Source organism: Mercenaria mercenaria, chromosome 1 (genome assembly GCF_021730395.1).
Source record: "Mercenaria mercenaria strain notata chromosome 1, MADL_Memer_1, whole genome shotgun sequence".
Lineage (NCBI taxonomy): Eukaryota > Metazoa > Mollusca > Bivalvia > Venerida > Veneridae > Mercenaria > Mercenaria mercenaria.
In genome coordinates, this window is record NC_069361.1 from 113,822,114 (window position 1) to 113,848,441 (window position 26,328).

Below are 26,328 nucleotides of genomic sequence, written 5' to 3' on the forward strand. Positions count from 1 at the left end.
CGTCGTCAAAACAGCGGTCATAAAAAATAAACGTCATAATTTTCAATGGAAAAGAATTGGGCGAATGTAAAATAAATTATTAATTGGGCCACCTTATTATCGTCTGCAGGATTATGAAAACACGCCAAGTTCTCACGAAGTGCCGATCTTCACAGCAGTATTAAATTGAAATATAAATCACACGTTTTTGTGTACTTTTCTTTAAAACCATTCTATTCGGAAGTGAAAACATATACAGTATACATCTGCATCCTAGAATATTTTGTTCAAAACAATATCAAATTTTGATTTTACACATGGTACAAAAATACTCAAATACCCAAGACTATATAATATAGTACTGACCGAGGAAAACTAAATATTTTGATTAGAAAGTACATACATGTACCACTTTTAACAGATAACATCTTGACTGCTTTCATATTTTATATCTTTACAGTTTTCGAACAAAACTGAATTTTGAACAACCAAGTAATGGTACTTTGCAAAGTTCTGATTCAAATACGTCAATAATTGTTCATAATACATTTGCTTTACAGGACGGCCAACATAAAAGAAGCTTGCATATATGCCATTTATTATACTCTCGAGGACTTTTTCAACCGAATCCCTTACATTTATATAAAACAAAAGCACAGATATTCCTGATATTGACTTGGAAGAGTTAAATAGTTGACCCACATTGTAAAAAAATCATTTTTGAAAATTAACAATAACAAAATCTATGAAAATACCATTTTAGTCAAGGATAGCAAAATACTTGTTAGAATGGTATGCTTTATTACGGTGTGTGTTACCGCCATTACATCAATCTGACTAAAGTACATCTCCTATTACGCTACGCTTAGGATCTGAATACGTGTTATTGATAGCCTCGTTCTGGCGACCCTTCCGCTAGCCAATCAGAGCCTTTACTTACAACATTTTGTAAGCTTAAAAAATCTATATTTAGCCTTGGTTTTTCATATTTACAATTCTTATGACGACCACATCACGACTATGCCCTCGTGTTTTGAGAGAAATCATATGTCATGGTACGGACTTGGTCACGTAAAGTGTAAGACAGCCGGTTAGCTCAGTCAGTAGAGCACTTTTCCTGTAATTGAGGGGTCCCGGGTTCGAGCCCCGGACTGACTGCTCATTTTTCTTACTCTTTGACACTCGATGCTATTTTGATGGTTCAGCCAAATGCTTGTTGAAACAAGTCGTCTGATTGGTTCAAATAGAAAAAGATTTGCGAAAATAAAAATAGCAATATTGGAAATCCAAAATATACAGAAGACGAATGTGAATGGGTCATTCTCAGATCTTCGTTTATAAGATCAAGTACTTTAGTCAGATCGGCCATTACATGTAAATTATATGAAACAATATTTGAACTATCAAATTTATGTAATATCTGATGACTTTTTTTATCAAAGTTAGTCCATCCTAAGAACACGACGTAACAACTTTACAGAAATAGAAGCAGTGACACAGTTGGAATAAATTCACTCAAAAATAGAACTGTTTCATGTTTCAAGTTGAGCATTAGTTATAATAATAGTAATAAGTTTTTAGACATAATCGATTTAAATAATTTCGTGAATTATATAAAAGATCAAAAGTACATATTAAATAAAAAAATATTTTACATCAATGGAAATGTATACATCAAAATATTCATAATTATACAAACGCTTATAGTGTTATAAATATCATAAAATCTAAACAAAGTATAGTGAAACGTCGCCATGGAATAAGTGAGATCAAAGCATAAAATATGTAAAGAAAAAAAGTTAAGAATAAATTGCTCGGACGAGCACCAGCGCTTGAGCCTTTGATGCCCGAGATAACAACTTTTTACTAAAAACGGCGTGTGTGACCAGTCCTCTTTTACACACTTTAACATTTTAATGACACTGGATTTATTTAATGATATATTAAAACTGTTATGACTGTTTTTCCCGGTTTTCGCAGAACGCTTGAAAGTATGTTCTTAAGACAAGTATTACACAGATGTGTTGTTGTGATATTTTGAGAACTTACCTTTCTGTTTAATAAATATTATTGCAAAGACTAAAACAGATACGGAACTGCTAATGTCCTAGTAAAGTTTTCTCTATTTGTCTTTTGTAAGTTTTCTTATCTCCATTGTAGCTTTAAAATCCAACTTGATTATCCATCGTATATTCAAAAATTCTAAAGTACAAAAATTGCATAATAAAACTTTACGTACGTAGAGCAAAGCTCCAGTATATGGCACATTTTTAAAACCAGCGTTTATAATTGAGCCACGCCATGAGAAAACCAACATAGCGGCTTTGCGAACAGCATAGATCCAGACCAGCCTGCGCGGATGCAGGCTGATCTGGATCCATGCTGGTCGAAAAGCCACTATGTTGCTTTTCACATGTCGCGGCTCATATATCTTCTAAGCGCGAAGAGTCGCAACAATGCTGTACTGTTTAGGTGTATGCACTAATCCAAACACACCGTCAAGTTGTTCCACTGAAACTGTTTCATTTTTGGACTCTCCAAACGAAACTTTTGAAGAAGAGCACCCAGAAACAGCAGCAATTCCATTCGTGCCAAAGACCTCCCGATGCAATTCCGCTTTCCTGACAATGGACAATAAGTATAAAATATTCTTTGAAAATGCAAATTACAAAGACAAATGTTTTCCATATTAAACGAAATGATACAAGACATATCCTTTTTATCTGTAAGGGCGTATGTGAATGAAAGATTCGTATATGCACGCAAGTGAATTCAAAAGGAAACTGAAAGCAATAAGAAAACATACATAACCACTCACCAAGAAAGAAAGCTATCATTTCTTCCCGCTTTCTGATATTACCAGCATCATCAAGAAAACGTTCTGGTCTGAAGTTTTGAGGATCGTTCCAGGTATCTTTGTCACTCAGAACAGAATCCAAATCTGGCATTATAAATTCATGCTTTGGAATAGTAAATCTTTTAAATGTCAAGTCTCTTGTTGTGGCATGAACTCCACTTATAATCCCTACTGGACAGTACCTGAAATATTAAATAGCACTGTAGAAATTGATAAACAGTCTAAATATAATCACTGTAATGAGTAACAGTCTTTAGATTAGCCTTTAAATCACTATCTCATTTACAATAACTATAATGGATAAACGTTTTATAATATATATTGGATAAACGGGTTTAAAATCACTACCTCGCTTATACTAACTATAAATCACGTACAAACCGCGTTCATCAGTTAAGGGACATTTCCATGTCTTTCAAATTCATTCGTCACGAAATATTTCTAAATGAAACGCTTCAATATATCCCAGCGATATTTCGTTTATACACGGGTGGTAAATGCGCAATCCAATTCCCACTGGGAATACGCTAAAAATGGGTTGCGCGACTTCCGGTGCTAGTGTTGCGCATCAATATATACAAAATCGAGGTAGGTGGGTTTTTGTTTTTGTAAATAATGACAAATTTACGAGTGCTTTCGAAAAAAAAGCAAAATGCTATTCGACACAAAAATGAATAAAGATCATATGTGTGAAATACCAATTTATTAATTTAAGAATCAGCTCTGTTATCACGAAAACTCTGCTGGCTCGAGCTGTCAGAAAAGCATGGAATCATGAAAAATGCAAATTTTCTAACTCTTGTACCTTCTTTCTGGAAATGTGACGCTTCGAATGATCAAACACGTGTAAAACAGTCATGAATATTACATACACTTGAATGAAATGTTGCTTTTGGGGGAAAGATTGGCAAAAAAATAATCGGGAATGGGGTTGTGCCCCGGGAATGGAGTTGCGCCTATACATTATATACATTATGATGTATGCGAGCAACTCCATTCCCGGTGCGCAACCCCATTCCCGATGATTATTTTGTCAATTATGTCCCCGTAAGCAGGATTTGAAACAAATAATTTTGATATTCGTTACTTTATAACAGTTGAGTTATCATAAAAAGCATCACATGTCCTCAGATTAGGCATATGAGATCAGAAACTTCCATTTTTGTTGATTTCATACTTTTATTACGTTTCGTGTCGCCAGAGTTTTTGTGATGATAGAGCCGAATCATAAATTACAAACCAGATATTTTACACATATGATGTATTATCATATCTGTGTCGAATAGCATTTTGCTTTTTTCGAGAAAATTTATTCTTGTCTCATACTAAGCAAAATCATAACTTCAACATAACAACACCAGCACCGGACGTTGCGCAACCCATTTCAAGCGTATTCCCGGTGGGAATTGGACTGCGCGTTTACCACCCGTGTTATAGCTAACGTCAGTTTTTGACCTCCAACGCTAGATGTCATGATATTTCATACTTTCTATTGTATTGAAAGTTTATTATATACTATCTATGAGAGACTTTCATTTTCTTACCTAAGTCTTTCTAAATAGAAAGCTTCAAGGTATCCCAGTGATGTTTTGTCCACGGTAGATGGCAGTTTCTGATCTCCTAAGCTAGAAGATATGTTATTATGTACTTTCTCTTGTATTTCGGGAAACTGCACGAGACAAATTATTGCCCATCTTATTGCTGCAGCTGTTGTATGTGAACCAGCAACAAACAAGTCTGAAATCATTCCCCATAACTCTTCCACTGAAAGTTAAAAAACTCAACTGAAGTAATGCTCGTTTTTTAATCCCCCGCCACAAGTGGTGGGGGTTATAGGAATGGTCTCCGTCCGTCCTTCCGTCTGTCCGTAACACTTTCGTGTCCGCTCCATATTTCCTAAACCCATTGAAGGATTTTCATGAAACTTGGGTCAAATGATTACCTCATCAAGATGATGTGCAGAACCCATGAGTCAGCCTTGTCGGCTCAAGGTCAAGGTCACAACTCAAGGCCAAATTTTTGAGCCTTCCATTTTGTGTCCGCTCTATATCTCCTAAACCCCTTGAAGGAATTTTACAAAACTTGGGTCAAATGATCACCTCATCAAGACAATGTGTAGAACCCATAAGTTAGCCATGCTGGCTCAATGTCAAGGTCACAACTTAGCGTGAAAGGTTTGAGCCTTCTATTTTGTGTCCGCCCTATATCTCCTAAACCCCTTGAAGGATTTTTTTCAAACTTGGGTCAAATGATCACCTCATCAAGGCAATTTGCAGAACTTATAAGTCAGCCATGCCGACTCAAGGTTAAAGTCACAACTCAAGGTCAAAGGTTTTAGCCTTCCAATTCGTGTCCGCTCTCTATCTCCTAAACCCCTTGAAGGAACTTTATAAAACTTGGGTCAAATGATCACCTCATCAAAACGATGTGCAGAACTTATGAGTCAGCCATGCCAGCTCAAGGTCAAGGTCACAACTTAGGGTCAAAAGTTTAAGCCTTCCATTTTGTGTTCACTCTGTATCTCCTAAACCCCTTGAAGGATTTTCATCAAACTTGGGTCAAATGATCACCTCATCAAGAACTCATGAGTCAGCCATGTCAACTCAAAGTCAAAGTCACAACTCAAGGTCAAAGATTAGAGCTCTGTATCTCCTAAACCCCTTGAAGGATTTTCATGAAACTTGGGTCAAATGATCACCTCATCAAGACGTTGTGCAGAATTAATGAGTCAGCCATGTCAGTTCAAGGTCAAGGTCACAGCTAAAGGTCAAGGGTTTACCCTTTCACTATCCATAGCAGTGGCGGGGGATTTAGCTGTCTTTCAGACTGCCTTGTTCTTGTAATTGTAATACTGAATTTGCTGAAGTAGATACTAATGGGACTGTTATTATAACATGAAAAAACAAGGATATTTTAAATGCAAAACTGTAGTATAGACATACGCCAAACATGCACGCACTGGATAGATACACAATACATATGGTAACATTTGGTAAATATTGAATAGACTCTATAACCCCAGGACTAGAAAAGTATAACAGCACTAATTCAAAAGACCCGGAGACCTTTAACGACTTTTTAAGCTGAGCTCTGCTGTTGTGGTAGCTTATAAAATCTGTAACAAGATCCTACAAAAATATAGTAAGCAACCATATATGCTTGGAACGGTCAGTGGCAAAACCATTACTGGGAAGCTTAACCCGGTTTATTGTGCACCTAGCCTCACTCTTACCCCACCATGTTCCAAAGTCACAGTACAGTGTAAATAAAAGGTATTCCCGCCAGGTGAAAGACATTTTTATCTCATTTTGTGCAAAAGAATAAAATACTTTTCTGAACTTGAATACTTACAGCACATTGTAGTTGCCTCCCCGTTTGCTTCTTTTCTCTTCATTTCCTTGATATACGCACTTGTTAATCATCTATTTCAGATAAAAATGACTTAACTTCTTCGTGGATCTTGACCTTAAGTTTGCTTTTTCCTCATTCCTAAGTCCTGTAAGGTACTTAAAGCAAACCGACGATGCTCTCTCCAACGTTTCCCTCTAGCAAGAACAATGCCTACAAAATTTTAAAAGGTTACATTTAATTGACTCACTGTTCACGCGGAGACAATTATCACGGACTGGCAAAGGGTATCCAAGTAACTGTAACGTATACACTTATTTCATTTGTATTGAAATCACTCAATTTTAGGCAATTCCTCTTGTATCGCATGCAAATAAAGTAAATGATTATTCCAACTTGCTAGTAAAATATTATTCGAGTTAAATATTTTCGCTGTAATGTGAATTTCGCTCAAATGTGAATGCATAAAGACTGGCTTAAAACTCATTACATGTATCGCAGATTACATTGTTGACTTTGCTGTTACATATCAATAAACAAAATATGAGACAAAGCCTGGTTTGATTCTAATAACAGTACATCATACTTAACTGCATCTTATCTCAAAAGCGCACACGTATGATAAAAAAATTTCAAGAAAGAGAAATATATCCTTAAACGTAAATGTACTCACCTCGTTTTCTCGTAGCAATGTCGGACATATAAAGGCTTGGTCTGTCGGCGAACAAGTCTCCATTTTTAAGAAAGGCTTCTTTTAACGTCTCAAATCCCGACACAACAATTGTCAGCCTTCCACCGAAATACAAAGTAAACACGTCTCCAAGTTCTTTCCGGTATTTTCTGAATGGTTTTCTTGTGTCATGCTCTAATAAGTGTAAATGTCCAATGATTTAGGTGATGGGGGTAAAGGCGGGTTATACCGCTTTGAGAACAATATGTAGTGTAGCATTATACACACACAGTGATTACTAAAATAAAAGACGATACTGAAAACCAGTTTAAACAATCGTTAACAGTATTTTATCTCATGACTGTTTTTTTTTATTATATAAGTTAAATTTCATCAACTTAACAGTAACATCTTTTTTCAACTTTGTAATTAATCTATAACATTTCGTCAGTGATGAAAAATTTATATGTAGAGTTTATGCAGTCTACGTTTTTAAATTAGATAATCACATTGTATTCAGTATTTAGTTAATTTGAAAATAATTCATTATTATTCCACGGAATATACAATTCCACAGCGCTCATGTATTTTGACCTACTTTTGCATGAAATACACAGGTATGAAGAAGTACTCGGAAAAGGGAGTTGTTACGGTAATTATTTTAACCCATTTTTTTCTTCAAAACACAGGATGTTAGATATTCCTGTTCTTCCAATCAGAGCTATTGTCTGTTAATATCTATTAATAGCTAGTTATTTGTCTTGGTGAATTGTACCATATTTTTTCATTTGTATGAGAAGTATCTATCACAACATAAACGTGGCTAATTTGTGTATATATTCTATTGTAACAAATGCTTGTTTTGAGATCCATGCCAATTCATTCTGCGACTTATTCTTATTAACCGAGTCTGATATTATTAGTCGCCGGTAGGAACCGGCGACTATATTTGATACGCTTTAGGATTTTGCCACTGGAGAAGAGCAGTTATTAATACGTGACAATGAGAAAATGATATTGTAAATTATTAGACAGTTATTGAAATGCTTACATAAAGGAATTATGAGCAGAAAACTGCATAAGATTTTTATTAATTCAAAAGATAGCATTTTTAGGAAAATAGGAAAAATGTATAAAGAACTTATCCCTATAAATAAATTAACGACAGCTGGAGATTTCCAGCGAGCAATGATTGGCTGAGTCTTTACCTGTGTCTACGTCACGCTGCTATATTTAGAATATACCACTGCAGACGAAAAACAAATCTACATGAGCGCATGTAAGACAAGGGAAGTAAAACATTTTAAGCGAATAATATGTGACTGTCTCTTTATTGTCCGTCGGAATAAGGTCAGTAATTCATTTGAAAATGTGCTTCTGTGGTGTAGTCAAAAGAAGTCCATAGTAAATAGATCCTAATTTTCCCATTTCTAGCGCAAATTCCTGTAGAACGAGTGCTTTTAAATTACACATTTTCACTGCTAGAATACATTCTGCATGAGATGAAACGGTTTTCATGTTTATACACCCCACACGGTAGGTTTTGCAGATCGAAACCGAAAGCAGGGGTTATTTGTGCGGACACGAGCAAATATGCGCCATTATTAAGGTAGCAGACCACAACTGACTAGCATTTCACTAGGAACTATTCAACCCCCTATTTTCTTTTCATTTTTGTCGTTAATTTATAATAGAACTTTCATGAAAAATAGGTGTAGGAAAAAATGATGTTCTATAAAGATACATCAAGACGACCTGATCAAGACGACCTGAAGTTGTCTTTTTTTATATGAAACAAAATTACTGACCATCAACCTATAGGAAAAGTTTATAAATTTCGTGATTCTTTTTGACTTTATTGTCAAACTATGGGCATTTCATTAGAGGATATATAATATAATTTGTCGAAATGTTTCGGTTAGAAGAAATCTTCTGCATTCATTGTTGGAAAATGTGAAAAATATTTGCCGTCGTAGATTTCCATTCTTATTCGTGAAGATGCTGGCGCGTGGGATTCAGTACGAGGCTTAGCGTTGGTTTGTAAACAAAGAAAACAATTAAGATGGTAGGAGGGTTTCGGTTTTGGGGTATCTTTCATCAAGGATGCGACATTTTTTTAGCCTTTCATGCATGCAATGCACCGCAATAGCAATTATAGCTTTATTAGCCTTTTTTTCCAAACCAATCTTCAAAATATTAGCCGACAGCTCTCCGGCGACTTGATGCTCTGCATCAAAATTTTACTTGTTCTTCTTGGTTGCACTCTTTGCTTACAAAGGATCTATTTACAGATTTTATTATATCAACAGGTCTAGTTTCTTCCACTCCTCGCTCCGCCTCGTCATCAAAATGATGTCATTTTATAATCTTTATAGTCTGGAATCCCAATATACCGAAGATAAAAAATAAGGGTAGAAGTTCACCGAGTTGCGTTCTGAGAAATTAGCGCCCATTCCTCAAGAGTAACGAAAGTTTAAAAATTGTCTGAAGACTAGACAGTGTGCGTAAATAGTATCAAATATTACTGACTATGAAGAACAATCAATGTTACTAAAGTTCCAATCAAGTCAGTGCTAGAGGCATGTTGCAAATCGTATTATCTTTCATAAACAGACATATATTCAGCTTGATTGCATTGTATACCTCATAACGATATTCCTCTAGACTTAATATAACTATTTTAAAACAAAGATTTTAGTACAAGTGAAGAGTCTCCAGAATTATTATATTTTCTAGAATTTTATTTCATTGAGATCTGGATTAATGTATCTGTATAACAGAGTTCCGCTAAGCCGGTATTATTGGTTTAGGGTGTTGCACATTTCTTTACTTCTCGTGAACAGTCAAATCGAGGCTGCTGGTTTTGTGCTTTGTTGCATTCCTCTCTTGTAGAATTGTTCAAATTGTTTATTAATATTTTTCTAAGTTGCGATGTATGCTTCCAAATAATGTTTTTTATAGATTTCCTTAAAGATTATATTTTATATTATATTTTATATTATATTATGGTTTACATTAGTACCAGAAAGGAGCACAATGGGGCACGAATCGGAACGGTCAGAGGCAAAAACGCAACTTAAAACATGTAATCAAAATTTTGTTTTATAATAAGAACTTTGTGGTCCACTACCAGGTTCCGGGAGTTAGACTGAATCCGCACGGAGTGCACTTGGACTTTATAACAACACTGTTTGATATGATATTACATGTCAGATTATCAAACATATATTTTTTTTAGAAGTGATTAGCAACAACATCTTGGTTTTATCGTTATCGTAATTATATGTACATGTAAATGTTAGACATAGTGTTATATAACAAAGTCTCTTATAATTCTTATGTTTTGAATGACTGTGTACTGTTGTTTTTAATGTTCTGATTATTTTATGTGCATGTATTGTTTGTACACAGATGAGACTATAATAAAGAATATATATATATCTGTTTTTGTATGTCATATTGTATAACTTATTCTATATTTCTCTTGTTTTGTTACAAATAAAGAGGTTAATTGCCTTCTGGCAATTGTGGTACATCAAGTGTAATAATGGCCCGAGGGTTTCAGCTAGGTTTGCCATTGTGGCCAGACGGCACATCTTAGCCGTATATTGACCTTTTTATCATATATTCACAATTGTATGGCATCGCTGTCAGAATTCGCTGAAGTTCCGCCAGGGATCTTTCGTGCTGATTGTAGAACTAGCAAGCAATAATGTTATGTAGTTGTCATTTAAACCGCACAACTTACGATCAATTACACTGACGTAGTTGTAATATATATGTACTGGTTCTACAGCCCCAAGAGTTTTTAAATTAACAGTCTTGTCAGAAAGCGCTATACATATTTGATATTTCACAGACAAATAGTACACTTTAGTATAATTTATAACAAATCATTATCAATCATACAAATAATTTAATCATTCTTCGGTTTAAACGATTTGTAAGAAATATAGTCAGCCTATTTACAATATTAATTTTATTTACATATTCAGATATTTCAAATGTCAGGTTAAGTTTTTTAAACAAACAAAGAGAAGATTTGTTAAACATATCTTGTCTTCAGCTGGTAGTTTACAGATTGTGTAAAATTGGAATAAACATTTTGATATAAACTGATTCAGGATAACCATACAGCATTAAAACCAGATTCTTGTCACTTTAGAAACCCAGTCAGTTGATCACATTTTATCTCTATCTGTATCATATCTAAGTGAGCTAAATACACATGAATACGTGGTAACTGTTCCGTACAAAAATAAACTGAAAATTTGAACATTTCCTTGTTAGAAAAAGAATAAGAGATATTAGAATTATTTTGCGTATTTGTAGTTACCCTTTACATTACCCCGACTCGCCAAAAATAAACAAACAAAAAACCCAACAAACTGCAATCAGGACTAAAGTAGGAAGTGCTTCAAACAACATCACCCAAGCCCTCTTAATATATGGTCCGATCGTATAACTTGTTCGCATAAATAATCATTCCGAATGTCAAAAACGTGGCCGCCAGAGCTTGAAATATACAATCGTCAAACACCATCGACTTTTAGTATAGCACTGGGCGGATTTAAAAGTAATTTCATAGAAACTGTCCTAAGGTGACTTTCTACTAAAATTGTTAAAGCCATTACGATATTCACACACACGGTTACAGAAGGCACCGAGGAAAGCTTTAAAAATCATCTATGAATTAGCAGGTCAGTTTTCAAACTTCAAAGTTACTGAGGAGAACTAGGGCCATCGTGACCCTTTGTTTAGTTTCACAGAAAGTCTGTATTGTTTTGTATCTCTGACTAAATATGGTTGGTATGCTAAGACTAGAAAATTTGAAAGTTGTAACTAAGACATTTATTTGAGAGAGGTTATGGTACGATATATCATGATGTTGTACTGTCCTTCTGTTAACGTTTAAATTGGATGTCTGTCTAAACGATATGCCAGTAAAACTTAATGATAATTTTGAAAACGTTTGTGTCTAGTAAATGTTAATTAGCCTTAAATTGTTGTGACCATTGTTTGGGTACTGAAAACGCAATTTTTGTCACATTTCTTGTCATAAATCGTGTCGATTATCTTCCTCAATACAAACAAAACGACTGAATAACGCACATTGTAAATTACTTAGAAATTAATACGCTAAAAAGGCTACTTTGTTTCTAGTTAGTAAGCTGTTCTAGGTACGAGAAAAAAATTGTTTTAAATCTAATGTGGGATGAACAGAACATTACATTACTTCTTCTGTGATTTTGTAAATAATAAAATGTAGACGTCGGCGGACCTCAATCAAGGTCGTCTGTAATTTACTGAACACATTCTTGTTCCCGGCTTGTTTACACAGGAGTAATGCCTTCAGTTCGCCTCGGAATCTTGATCCAGAAATAACATACAATATACAATTTATTGATGGATTAATATAGGAAGCAGCATTTGTTATAGCCACAATCCATGTATATAGATCAACCTTTCTTTCGTATTCTTCTTTATCTTTGCACCAAAGTTGGTGGAGATTGCCTGCCCATGATTCCCAGAACAATTTGCACAATACATACGGCGACACAGAAACGCAAAACACTATGCAGAGCATAACCACCATGAGTGTAAGCCGTTGGTTCCTTCCTGTGTTTGTTAGTTTGTAAAGCAAAATTACATTTGAGAAAAGAATGATGACGAAAGGTATTGCAAATTCTATAAATAGCTCAATCCACGTTCAGGCAATGTTGTAAAATGACTCGTAAGAATCTGACTCATACCAGCACTTATTTGATTCACCCTCGTCATGCCCGGTGCCAAATATTAGGTGGCTGTTAATACCAAACACCAGTGTTGCCAAGATCGTTATATAAATGTTAACTCTCTGCGTAGTAACAATATCCCTTAATTTATGAGGTACCATGACACTTAAAAGTCTTTCTATTGTTAACGCAACAAGAATCCATGCTGAAAATTGATAGCAGGTTTGACTCAAATACAGATGTAATTTGCATATAATCTCACTGTCGTCAAAAAGTTCTGTTTCCCTGATATAACCAAGCCAAACAACTAAGACATCAAAAATAAGAAGAACAGTGTCTGAAAACGCTAAAGCTGTCAAGAATCTCTCAAGAGTATGCAAACGCCCTTTCTGCCGAAACAAAATTACCAAAGTGAACGTATTTCCAAAGATTCTTAAAACAAACAAAATTGGTAGACTTATAGTGTCTAACAAACTGTCAACTTCCCCGTAAGCAAATGGTGCCGTGGTCCAGTTTTCAGGTAGAACACAGTCATTATTAAATAGCTGAGGTGTATCAGATGATGTATCTAAAGAGGTTGTATTATTGGACATCCCCAAAAGTGTCAAAGTTCAAGCAAATTAGAAAAGTCCTTCTCTCTTTTAAAATAATAAAGATAAAACCATCAGCTTTCATGTTCTCACAACCAATGCGCAATCAAACGAGATAATTTGACATATTGGTTATCCAGTTAATATGCCTGAGGAAAAATCCGTAATTGTTTGTTATGATTGATATATTGCCCGTTGGATGGAACTGCGTTGTAAAAAGTCTACTATAAATCCCGCACGATAATTCAAACGATAACATGTTTGATAATTATGGTTTTGTTTTTCATTAAAACCTTTCAATACAGAAAATATTTTTGTATAACATTATAGTATGCACTTAACTTGTATCATTGACAACTTTTGTTTGAGTTCAGCGTTGCATTATAACCATAACAATCAAACAATAATATAAACATGCTGTCGTTTAAATTATCGTGCGAGAGTAGTACAATAAATGCCCTGGGGGAAAACATTCAGCGCTGTATTCTTTATAATCAGTTTATAATGTTAATACTTCGATCAGTATGAAGTATGAAATAATCAACCGTAATTATTTCATAGCATTAATTATTCCAGTTATCGTTTTAACTCAAAAAATGCACTTCTCGAGAACTTTATTTTCGCTACGCTTCGCGAGTTTGATCAGTTTAAATATATATATATTGTAATGGAATTCTCCCTTACAAAATGAACGTCATGAAATTATGTGACAAATAAACATTTAGCATACAAGTAACTGCTGAACTAGAGTAATCTAACTTAATACAAGGACTGTTTTCAATATTTAAAGTGTTTATATACGTCATACCTAAGTAACTTTCCTTCAAATGGACTGTTTCCTACAAAGATTCTTCATAAAAATTAGAATGTCATCATTGTTGACATTTCTCCTTGTGAGAGAGTACTCTACATTAGGATACGTAACTCTTGTCATAATTAGTACAGGAGGCAGATGGTTCTTCTAACGAATAAATTAATTACTCCCCGACACGTACAGGAAGAGATTTTTACCACATCAGACTATCTACAGACGTATTGGAACATTTCTGACGATGCTGCCTTGTGCCATTTACGGTATTTAAAAATGGCGGACACGGAACTTTGGACTACTTCTACCTTTTTAGGGTCCGGCTTTTCGTGAATATATCTTTGTTATGAATGAAACTTTTAGGGATTCATATTTATGCTTAAATAACTTAAAGCCTGATGTAAGCCGGATATTTCACATCAATTCTAACATTTTACTATGTATGTACTATATATTGTTAGCGTAACAAATTTCGTCTACATGTATCACTACGCTCAGCGTATAATGCTCCGGCTTTTTGTCGATATGTTATTTCATAATGTATATCATGTATAATTATGTGGCTTTTCTTTTAAGCCGTGCTTGTAGTACTCGAGCCTGAAATGTAATGCACTTTTATTGTTCTCATTGTTAATTGTTGCTTTGGGCGTATCACATTACCTAGTCTTAAGCCGGGATTTTCATTGGTCAAAGCCGTTGCCATTGGCACTCCAAAGGCTATAAATACGGGTGTCTGCGTTCAGTCGGTATCTTCTTCTCAACCGTAAAACCTTGAGAAGTAAAACTCACAGACGAGACATTTCTATTCAGAAATACATTTTCTATTAAGAAAAACATAAAAAGCTCTTTAGCAAGGTAAAAGAAACACTTATTAGGCAGTCTTAACTTTATTTTAAAGAGCAGAAAGTCAAATTCATAGAATAGGCACTTTTAGCCTTACAGAGCAACAACAACAACAACAATATTATGAAGTAAATACAAAACCATGTAAAACCGAACCTTGCAGTATGCCTAGTCTGAACTACCACGTTATGGCAGAACCAAAGAGATGCATTGGTCTCCGTAATTCTACTTATATTCACATATTATAATGCTTTGTACTGATGTAGATTCTATATATAACTGCTTTGACTGAAGAAGATCCCATTGCATAGGCCTAGGTCCTCCATTGTTAATCTATGACAATGTATTTATTTCTCCGGTGTAATATCATTTCTACGATGCCATATTGTCAACTTCTGGAACGTACTTTTGTGTTATGTTTACAAGCGTTACACGATTATTATGATGTCGCAATATTAAAGAGCTATTTTTAACCGTTCATCCGAGTTCCTGTGGTAAATTGGAAGGTATTGATGTAAACCAGAAAGGAGTACCTGTATATATGCACTTCATCTAAACTGATGGTGATGTATGTATACTGGTTATCATTATGGTCCGATATCCTGACTAGATAGGACCGAAAAGGTATTCCCAAGGTATATGATATATATATTGATGCATCTACAGAGATTGTCCAATATCGACGCATCCAAAGAGGTTGTCCCAGGTATATATTTCAACGCATCTGGTGTTAATCGCAACATACACTTGTATTTGCATGCTTTATCAAGGGTAGATGTTGATGTGCAAATACCAGTTATTACTAAATAGATCGGTATCCTGATTAATAAGGATGTGCAACTACCCAGGGGGTAGGTCCTTACAATATATATCCAAATTAATGTCCATTTTCACTTTTTGCAACGCACTAGAGCCCGCCCGCTTAGCTCAGTAAGGAGAGCATTGGTCTACGGATCTCGGGGTCGCGAGTTCGATCCTCGGACGGGGCGTATGTTCTCCGTGACGATTTGATAAAAGACATTGTGTCTGAAATCATTCGTCCTCCACCTCTGATAATTCATGTGGGGAAGTTGGCAGTTACTTGCGTAGAACAAGTTTGTACTGGTACAGAATCCAGGACAACTAGTTAGGTTAGCTGCCCGCCGTTACATAACTGAAATACTGTTGAAAAACGACGTTAAACCCAAAACAAACAAAAGCAACGCACTAATTCAACATTTCGCAAATAAATGAAATAGGACAAACAAGAGAGTATTCGCGAAATTAACTACGCGCAAATCTGCAGTGTTTTTCAATGTACTGTTGGTTTAAACGTATTTTAACAAAAAAAAAATTTAAGTGACATATCATATATTTCGTCCATTTTATGGAAATAAGTGAGTCTTATGTTTACAAATAATTCCAATTCAACTGTATATTTACTAAGCTCTATGCACACTACTAATTTGCATATGGAAGTCTACTTTTTGTACATACTGGTATAAAATTGTACTGGTATATTTTACTACAGGTTGTATGTGTTTACCATTCACCAATTCCGTGAGTGGGGAGGGTGGGGCAACGGGGACGCAAAATAATCAGTTACTGACTTCGATTTATGTTTCGGAGAAAGTTTTGGTGTACCTGTTCCCGTGCGCAACATGTGCAACAACGACACACCAAATGTTGATAACATATACGATTACATAATTGAGCCGTGCCATGAGAAAACCAACATAGTGGGTTTGCGACCAGCATGGATCCAGACCAGCCTGCGCATCCGCGCAGTCTGGTCAGGATCCATGCTGTTCGCTTTTAAAGTCTACTGTAATTAGAGAAACCGTTAGCGAACAGCATGGATCCTGACCAGACTGCGCGGATGCGCAGGCTGTTCTGGATCCATGCTGGTCGCAAACACACTATGTTGATTTTCCCATGGCACGGCTCATATAAAGTTATATGTTACCTCAGTAGGGACAGACCGCCTCGATAGCCTAGTGGTAGAGCGTCCGCTTCGAGTGCGGGAGGTCGTGAGTTCGATCCCCGGCCGCGTCATACCAAAGACGGAAAAAATGGTACTAGTAGCTTCCTCGCTTGGCGCTCAGCATTAAGAGGATAGTGCTAGGACTGGTCAGCCCGGTGTCAGTATAATGCGACTGGATGGGGTATCATGCCACTTGTCTACGGCGTGATATTCCAGTGAGGCAGCACTATAAAGTTGGACAGTGTTCTCACTGCTACAAGCAGACACCGTCGTTTATATAACTGAAAAATTGTTGAAAAAGACGTTAAACCCGAACACACACACACACACAGTAGGGAGAGTGTTGGTCTATGGATCACGGGGTCGCGAGTTCGATCCCCTGTGGTGGGGGAGGCGTATGTTCTCCGTGACGATTTGATAGAAGACATTGCGACTGGAATTATTCGTCCTCCACCTCTGATAATTCATGTCAGGAAGTTAGCAGTTACTTGCGGAGAATAGGTTTGTACTTGAACAGAATCCAGGAACACTGTTTAGGCTAGCTGTCCGCCGTTATATGACTGAAATACTGTTGAAAAACGGCTTTAAACCAAAAACAAACAAATATTGTTTTCATATACAAAAATTGTATATTGTCGCTTGCTGAAAACACAATTATTCTATCATGTACTACTTTTGGGGAAATAACAGAAAAAGGCCAAGTACTGCTTGTGAAACTTCACAGAATAAAAGAATCTAGAATCTTCTACATATTTCTTTTAATCTTTTATTTAGTTTTATTTAACATATGGAGCACCAAATTTGAAACAACAAGCTACATGTGTTCTAAAATCTTCTATTTTCTTCGGTTGCATATACCATTTATTGTGTATATCTTATTGCCATAAGAAGAATCTCTAAAGTATTGTCATAGATTTCTATGTTTTACTGTCTCTTCTTTAGACAGAGTATCGGAGTATCCATTGTCTATTTCCTTATGACATAAACAGGATCTCCAACTTGAATGTCCCCCTCTGTTTCTACACAAGTGTGTATTCCCATGCAAGGTTTCGGACCATACGGGTCCATGCATCGGAATCTGAAATAAAAAAACATGTTTACAATATGATTATTTGAAAACGCCAATTTAAAGTTTATATTCTTCATTTTCTTATCAATATGGATTATTTCGAGGCGTTGGTTGTTCGCAGATAATTGCGGCACATTTATCGAAGACAGAGTTACAAACGGTACTATAAATATTTTCACCTATCCTTGTAAAGAACCCAATTGTACAAGATATAATCGTTCAAATTTTCATTCTAAATAACTTTGAAACAATCATTCAAGGACTTTACTTTTTCAGTTCTTTTAATGGTTGGTCTTCTTTATCTTTTAACCCAGTCTCTGGATCTATTGTTGTGATCAGGCACCTGCAAAAAACTACAGCATTAACTATGAGCACGTCAATTGACTAGTCCGGTAAAAACTGAGCTGTAGTTTGTTGTCAAATACTTGTATAGTTTCCTAAACTACATAATTTTTTATTCAAGAGACGTTAGGTTCTTCATGAAAGTGAAATTTTTAAAACTTAAAATGTTGTTTATCAAATTGAGTTATAATACAGTAACCTGAACAGTTTAAAAAATACAAAAGCTCTTGAACCGGGCTAGTATAGACGCAAAACAAAGAGTAACTTTTGTCCGCAGTCATGTAATTTCACTAGTTATCTAACTAGGGGCCTCCGTAGCCGAGTGGTTAACGACGCTGACTTCAAATCATTTGGCTCTCATCGACGTGGGTTCGAGCCTCACTCGGGACGTTGAACTCTTCATGTGAGGAAGCCATCCAGCTATGGTCGGTGGTTCTATCCATGTGCCCGCTCGTGATGAAACAATGCACGAAGGGGCACCTGGGGTCTTACTCCACCATCAAAGCTGGAAAGTCGTCATATGACCTATAATTGTGTCGATGCGACGTTAAACTCAACAACAACAAAAACAGTTATCTAAATGACGAAAAACTGATCGCACTGAAACATTCTTAAGACAATTATTTTTCTCACCGTGTACATTTATCAACATATTTTACTTTAGTAGTTTCACCAAAATAGACCTCTCGCCAGCTATCCTGAAATGCAAATTTTACTATAAATATTTTAAAAACTGTTTTTGTTTTGTTACAAACAATTATTTAAAACAAGATAACAAGAAGGCCATGATGACCCTAAGGCGCTCATCTAGTCAAGATTATATGTCATAAAACAATGTCTCATAAGAGTTCATAAGAATAAGCTTTTAAAGTTTATTCTATTTTCAGCTCGGTCTGTCAGAGAAAGGGGTCAAGCAAAGCCCCTTGAACAAACTTGAAAGAGAATCTTGCAAAGATATAGTGAAGATCCAGTACGTAGTTCATCGCAAGAAGTCATTTAAAATACTACTTTATCTAAAACGTTAAACGAGCCATGCAGAACTATCTGAACAGACTTTAGAAACGGCCTTTGAAAGATGCTCTAAAAAAAGTTTTGTGACTATTCATGAAGATGTTTGTAGAGATTCTATTTAAGCTCATCTAGCAGTCCCTAAAAAACCATTTTAATAAATAACTGGAGAGAGAATCCTACAAAGATGCTAAAGACAGACTTTTTGAAGCTATATCAAACGGCTTATGATAAGTTGTTTACAGGTTTTCTTCCATTTCTAGCTATGGTCGCCTCTAAATGGGACAGAACAGAACCATTTGAACGAACTTGCGGTATGTTACAAACCAAGTTTCGTGAAGATCTATCACGTAGTTCATGACATAGACGAAGAAATGTAAATAGTTTTATTCTACCTTTTAGCACTGACGACCTCTACAGGGGACAAACGAAACTACTTGAATAAATCTGAGTAAAAACAAGCATGATACAGTCCGAGTTTTCTTCAGAACCATCAAGTGATTCGGAAGAACGCGATTAAAGTTTTTAACAAACCCGAGAGATACCGGTACAACGACTTTACACATCAAGTCTGGTGAAGATTCATTAAGAGACTCTTGAGATGTTGTTGAAAGTCATTTGAACAAATTCGAAAGAGGACCTTACAAGGACGCTAAAGAACAAGTTTGGAGAAGATCAATGAAGTGATTCTTAAGAAGCTGATTTTAGGTTGACGGCCTCTGAAATGGGTCAAGTGGATCCGTTTGAGGAAACATGAGAGAGGACCTTACATGAACGCTCAAGAACAAGTTTGGTAAACTTTACCGTAAACACTCATCATGTTTCCGCTTAGGCCTTAAAACGTTTGTACAAATATGATAGAGAACTTTAAAAAGATCCTATTCGCCCGGTCTGGTAAAAATTCATTTAGTTGTTCAGCACAAAAAAAGCGCTTAACAAACTTTAAAGCGGTCCATGCAAGGGCGTGTTTGGCTAGTTTAATGAATATCCACCATGTAGTGTTGATGAGAAGAAGTCGTTTAATGTAAAAACCTGGATGACGGAGGCTGGACGCCGGACGACGGAGACAGCACGATCACAACAGCTCATAATGTATCTTTGGTTCAGGTCAGTTGAAGAAATTATCCGTTTTCCATACAAGTTATTGATTAGTACTGACTTTCTACCCTTATATCCTTACCTGTTTCAAAAGCATCTCTGCTTGTAGGGTTTTATTTTGCAGTTCCAATATTTACTTGCTAGATTCTATATTTGACTGTCGTTAAAGAATGCGTAATCTCCAAATTATGTAGAGATAACTCATTTTTGCGTTATAGAATCTTCAGAATTGCAAGGAATTGGTCGGTGCACAAGCCCGCTAGTGCGACGGCACTTACGTATCCCATGGGATTCACAGATGCTATATATAACAGGACACAAACAGATTTTAATGCTGTTCTAAAATTAAAACGCGACACTGTACATAAGATAAATTATATGAACATTATGATCTAAAGGTTTCGGGCACCAACCAATCCCTTGGGATTCTGCAGATGCTATAACACGAAAAATATATGCGTACTTTAACAATAACTGCAGTTTTATGCAAGAAAATCTCTATGTACATTTGCAAAAGGCACCCAATTTTGAGTATCTTAAGATTGCAACAATGTCAAGTTCTTACTTCATCAAAAGGTTTAGTCCCTTCGACCATGACGTTTGGTCTGAACGGTATACAATTTAGCGGTTTCTCCAGACGCTTGTTTAGGTCTTCCATGGAGGACTCGCACATGATCATACAGTGACAGAAATCTTGGAATGCTATCTGAAAAAACAGTGTTTGCAAGTTTGTCATAACAGTAACTTCATTCTTATTACTAGTAAGGGGTTACCATAACTTGAAACTACATTCTTTGTATTAGATCATCATAAATTTACTTGCTAGTTATGAAGGATGATTGAAAAGCGCCATGAGATATCTTTCTGTACTACAAATATCACAATGATTTCCGTTTTTCGACCTTAACTATTTTCATACTTTTGAATTCTGGAGCAGAAATATTTCGTGACAGGTAAAATACCTTTTAAGAGAATCCTGATTTGTCTTCCTCTGATCACTGTATAACTCCGGCTTCTACTGTGTAATGTATTTTCTAAGCGGAACAGCAAGACTAAAGTGAGGTTTATCGGACTCTCCAATTAGGAAACGATAGCTGCACAAGGTATAAAATTTGAACAACATTAAATCCATCTTCGTTCTTTTCACTTTATTTATCTACTTACTTCATCAAACGATCGGATTTGTGTAGGCCAGTCCTTGTGTACCTTGCAGGACAAACGTTTGGCAAGAGATGGGGCTGAGTAGTTCAGTCTGAGCCCGTCCTGCTGTAGCACCTTGCACACCCAGGCAGCAGCCTTGTCACCACAGTCTAACGCCGGTAGTGGTGTTAGTTTCACACTGTAAGTTGTAAACATTATTGATATTTACAGTCACACATCTTGTTATTATATAATCTTAGAATGTTTCAGATAATGATTGGAAGGAATCTCTGCCACTTAAAATTTCAAAATATTTCAGGTACCACAGTGCTGCCAAAATGACTTAAAATCCTAATTGCACATCTGCACATCAATTTATTTATTTTATTTTGTTGGGTTTAACGTCCCCACCGACACAATTATAGGTCATATGGAGACTTTCCAGCTTTGATGGTGGAGGAAGACCCCCAGATGCCCCTCCGTGCATTATTTCATCACGAGCGGGCACCTGGGTAGAACCACCGACCTTCCGTAAGCCAGCTGGATGGCTTCCTCATACGAAGAATTCAACGTCCCGAGTGAGGCCCGAACCCACATCGATGAGGGGCAAGTGATTTGAAGTCAGCGACCTTAACCACTCAGCCACGGAGGCCCCTCTGCACATCAAAAAACAGCTCACTAAATATATGTGAAACAACCCGCTGAAATCAAAAAATAATGTACGTAAGGTTTTCACACCATTACAATACGCCGACGATAGAATATGTTGTTATTGTTTGTTTGCTGAGTCGGAGTCACTTCTTTTGAAGAAGACCCGAGTGGTTCCCCCAAGCATTATTTCATGCATCAACGGGCACCTGGTAAGAACTAACGTAAGCCAGCTGTATGGCCTCCTCACGTAATGAATTCTACATCCAAAATGAGGTTTCGAACCCACATTGGTGAGAGGCAAGCGAGCCCATGTCAGCAACCTTAACCACTCTACCATGGAGGCCTCTGATAACGGAAGCAAGATAGTTGATGGGACTCAAAGTAGAGTAAAATAACGAATGTGGGATGGAAGTAGGACAGTACGATGGTAGAATTGTTAGATGGCAGTATTTCACCCTACGCCACCCTACCATTCCTACCCGTAGCGCTTTGATAACTGGGCAATGGACGATTTTAGGAAATGAACAAAACAGGATTCCGTAAAAAATAGTCATACTGAGTAGAACAAAGGACCAGAAAACCAATGACCTACTTACGTAACTGTTACAAGACTATCAGGGTCAATGACAGGATCTAGTGGTAGCCGTAGTGACTCCATTCCATCGCTGTCAAGTTTGACTGCGTTATCTTCAATGGATGTGCGAATTAATGTCAGTCGTGCATTCTGTTTCATGGTCCACATGTCTCCATTTTTTGTGACGAGCCAATGCCTGAAATAAAAGATAAAACATAATTAATTCGTCCTTTGTCGCTGCGACCAGAGATTGCTGTGAACTGGTGTCGTTTAGAAGTAGATTACCCTTGCAGCCGCCGTAAAGAAGTTACGGCGCAATAGTGCAGTCGGAAGGTAGCGTGAGTTAGTGAACTCGCTGTCCATCCATTTCATCTATTGCTCAGTTGTGTTGGCTGACTTAACATTTTGACAAGGGTCGTGGTTATAATTTTACTACTTGCAAACACATATTAGTAAATGGCGGTTGTTACATTGCCATAAATGTATGTTCAGTTGTCATCGTCATCTATTTCGTTTTTATGTTTAGTATCGGTTCAATTATTACGGCTCGTATGGCACGCCAATTGTCCAATAATTACACCCAGGTTCACGACCGAAAAACTAGGATTAACGATCGATAAACTAGGTTTTTCGAACGTAAAATCAGGTTTTTCAAATACTAACCTATATTTTCGAGCGAAAACATAAGATAACGGGCGTAAACCACAGTTTACGCTCGTGAACCCAGGTTTACGTTCGATAAACTAGGTTTCTCGATTGAACTATGAATTTCGGTCGTTATCCTAAGTTCACGAGCGTGAGCCTATATTTACGGGCGTAAACCTGGGTTCACGAGCGTAAACCATAGTTTACGAACGTGAACCTATGTTAACGACCGTGAACTTGGGTTTACGACCGTGAACATGGGTTTACGACCGTAAACATAGGTTCACGCGCTTGAACATAGGATAACGACAGAAAATCATAGTTTTGTTCGGGAAACCTAGTTTATCGAGCGTAAACCTAGGTTCAAGTTTGTAAACTGTGGTTCACGGTCGTAAACATAGGTTCTCGCTCGTAAACATATGTTCGCGTCCGTAAACTATAGTTCACGGCAAGCCAATTATCCAATAATTACGTTCTTGGTTGAAAAACCAGGATTATCGAATACTAACCTGTATTTTCGAGCGAAAACATAGGATAACGGGCGTAAACCTTAGTTTACGCTCTTAAACCCATGTTTACGTTCGATAAACTAGGTTTTTCGATTGAGCAAGAACCTATGTTTACGGGCGTGAACCTGGGTTCACGAGCGTGAACCATAGTGTACGAACGTGAACCTATGTTTACGACCGAAAATCTAGTTTTGTTCGAAAAACCTAGTTTATCAAACGTAAACATAGGTTCACGCTTGTATACCCAAGTTCACGGTCGTAAACATATGTTCACGTTCGTAAATATAGGTTCACGTTCGTAAACATAGGTTCACGTCCGTAAACTATGGTTCACGGTCGTAAACATAGGTTCACGTCCCTAAACATAGGTTCACGGCCGTAAACCAATGTTCACGCCCGGTATTCATAGTTGACTTAATAATCCTAATGTACCTACCGTAAACCATGGTTTACGTTTGATAAACTAGGTTTCTCGATTGAATTATGAATTTCGGTCGTTATCCTATGTTTACGGCGTTATCCTATGTTTTCACTCGAAAATAAAGGTTAGTATTCGAAAAACCTGGTTTATCGATCGTTAGTCTTAGTTTTTCGACCGTGAACCTGGGTTTACGTAATTATTGGACAATTGGCGTGCCATAAGCTCGCTGCTTCAGCTTGTATCACGATCACTGTCCGTGACCGCTGTATTTGTTTTAAGTGTTATCTCATCAGACACTATCGTTATCAATGTAGTTTTTCACTTGTTACTGTAAAAGGTATATGGTCTAGTGTGATGTATCTATTTGTTGTCATCGCGATCACTGTCTTACCAGATGTAACAGTGATCAGTGTTATAGTAGTCATTGTCTCGCCATTTGTAATCATGAACACCGTCCTCAGCTGTCTTGTCATCTGTAATCGTACTGTCTTACTGGTTGTTATAGTGACCAATATAATCATCGTGACCGCTTACCGATGTTATCGTGATCTGTCTTTAACAACTAAACTTGTGGTCAAAATTACGTCATCACTGTCTAATTAGTATTTATCTTGACCACTGTTATCCTTATCACCTTCTTACTATTTTTTATCATGACCAACATTATCGTGATCACTGTCTTACCAGTTAATATTTTGACCAATGTTATTATGATCACTCTCTTACTAGTTTTTTATCGTGGCCAACGTTATCGTGATCATTGTCTAGCCAGTTGTTGTCGTGACCACTATTATCGTGATCACTCTCTTACCAGTTTCTATCGTGATCAACGTTATCATGGTCGCTGTTTAACCAGATGTAATTGTATTTCATCTGCTAGTATAACCCACAGGCCCCATCTAACGGTATTCTTTAATATGGTATGGCATTTGACATACCATAAGGATACCGTTAGATGGGGCCTCTCTTTAAACTTGTTATTCTAATCAGTATAATCAAAATAACAATCAGATGAATATGTTATGTAACTTATGTAGGGATGTTACTGTGGTCACGATCTGTATTAGTTTCCACTTTTCATTCAACTGTCGTCGTATCTTTGTTAGTCGTCGTCTATTTTTAAACAGCTGGACGCCGACGTTGTTTTTTTTCCACTAGTGAAACAAACATTGAAACCATAGAAAAAATAGGCATGTCCATACATACGTACATGATTTGCATTAAGTGGTTTATTTGTGCCATAAATTCATACATTAAATGTATCACGAGGGTTTCTTCACTGATGACACATGCATGTATACATGTTCACGACAACCGAACAACGTTGTGACTACTTGTCACTGAATGAAACAAACTGATATATCTATTACTATATCCAATGAATTAAACTTGTATACCTGTCCCCAACTCCGTCTGTGTAGATTCCATGTTTCTTAAGGGATACTTTTTTCAGACAACCCGGTAACTCCCGTCCTGATTTCAGCGGATAAACAAACACCTTTGACACTTTCCCAACAAACTCCTTACGTCTGTGACCTCCAACCCACCGAAGGGCTGCATATTTTAGGGTTGCCCCAGCTGCCAACGCTAAAAACACTGAACTTCGCTCAGGTAACTCCATGTTTTCAACGTGTAACCGAAATTTATTACACTGTATAAATTAACGGTAAAGCTAAATATACACATACTTGGTTAGATATAAATAGTGTTTTGACTGATCGATTGATACACAAGGTGGTATATATTTCACCTTACCAAGGCCAAAAAAAATAGAACGGAGTTTGGTAAGTCCCATGATAGTAAATTATTTGTTTTTCAGTACTGTTAATCACTGTTGATAGCTGATTTTTTTTGATTTTTTTTAATTTTTTTTTTTGCAGCACGAGGAATGGACGAAATAATTGAAGTACCCTCTCGGGATATAAATAAAAAGGAAAGATATTTCCGGTCGAATCGGGTGCCTGTGTGTCTCTGTACACTGATCATATTTCATCGAGGGACGGATCATCGCAATTGATAGATAACACAATAACTGAAAATCACATACTACCGAAATATATAATATAATAAGTGCTGCG

The 26,328-nt window shown here is 36.6% G+C and overlaps 2 protein-coding genes across 2 annotated transcripts; both read right to left on the reverse strand.

The window, feature by feature from the left end:
* Positions 1–4,376: 4,376 nt before the first annotated feature.
* On the reverse strand, positions 4,377–13,182 carry LOC123545232 (cytochrome P450 1A1-like). The gene is made up of 4 exons (XM_053530100.1): positions 13,065–13,182; positions 10,603–10,725; positions 6,858–7,049; positions 4,377–4,600 (listed from the first exon to the last, which is right to left on the reverse strand). Exons 1-4 carry the CDS (start codon positions 13,180–13,182, stop codon positions 4,377–4,379), a joined length of 657 nt encoding a protein of 218 aa, XP_053386075.1.
* Positions 13,183–17,534: 4,352 nt separating this feature from the next.
* LOC123525254 (mitochondrial amidoxime-reducing component 1-like) lies at positions 17,535–26,268 on the reverse strand. The gene is made up of 7 exons (XM_045304154.2): positions 25,648–26,268; positions 22,698–22,871; positions 21,475–21,649; positions 20,876–21,016; positions 18,838–18,902; positions 18,131–18,205; positions 17,535–17,871 (listed from the first exon to the last, which is right to left on the reverse strand). Exons 1-7 carry the CDS (start codon positions 25,869–25,871, stop codon positions 17,760–17,762), a joined length of 966 nt encoding a protein of 321 aa, XP_045160089.1. The 5' UTR covers positions 25,872–26,268; the 3' UTR covers positions 17,535–17,759.
* Positions 26,269–26,328: the final 60 nt, after the last annotated feature.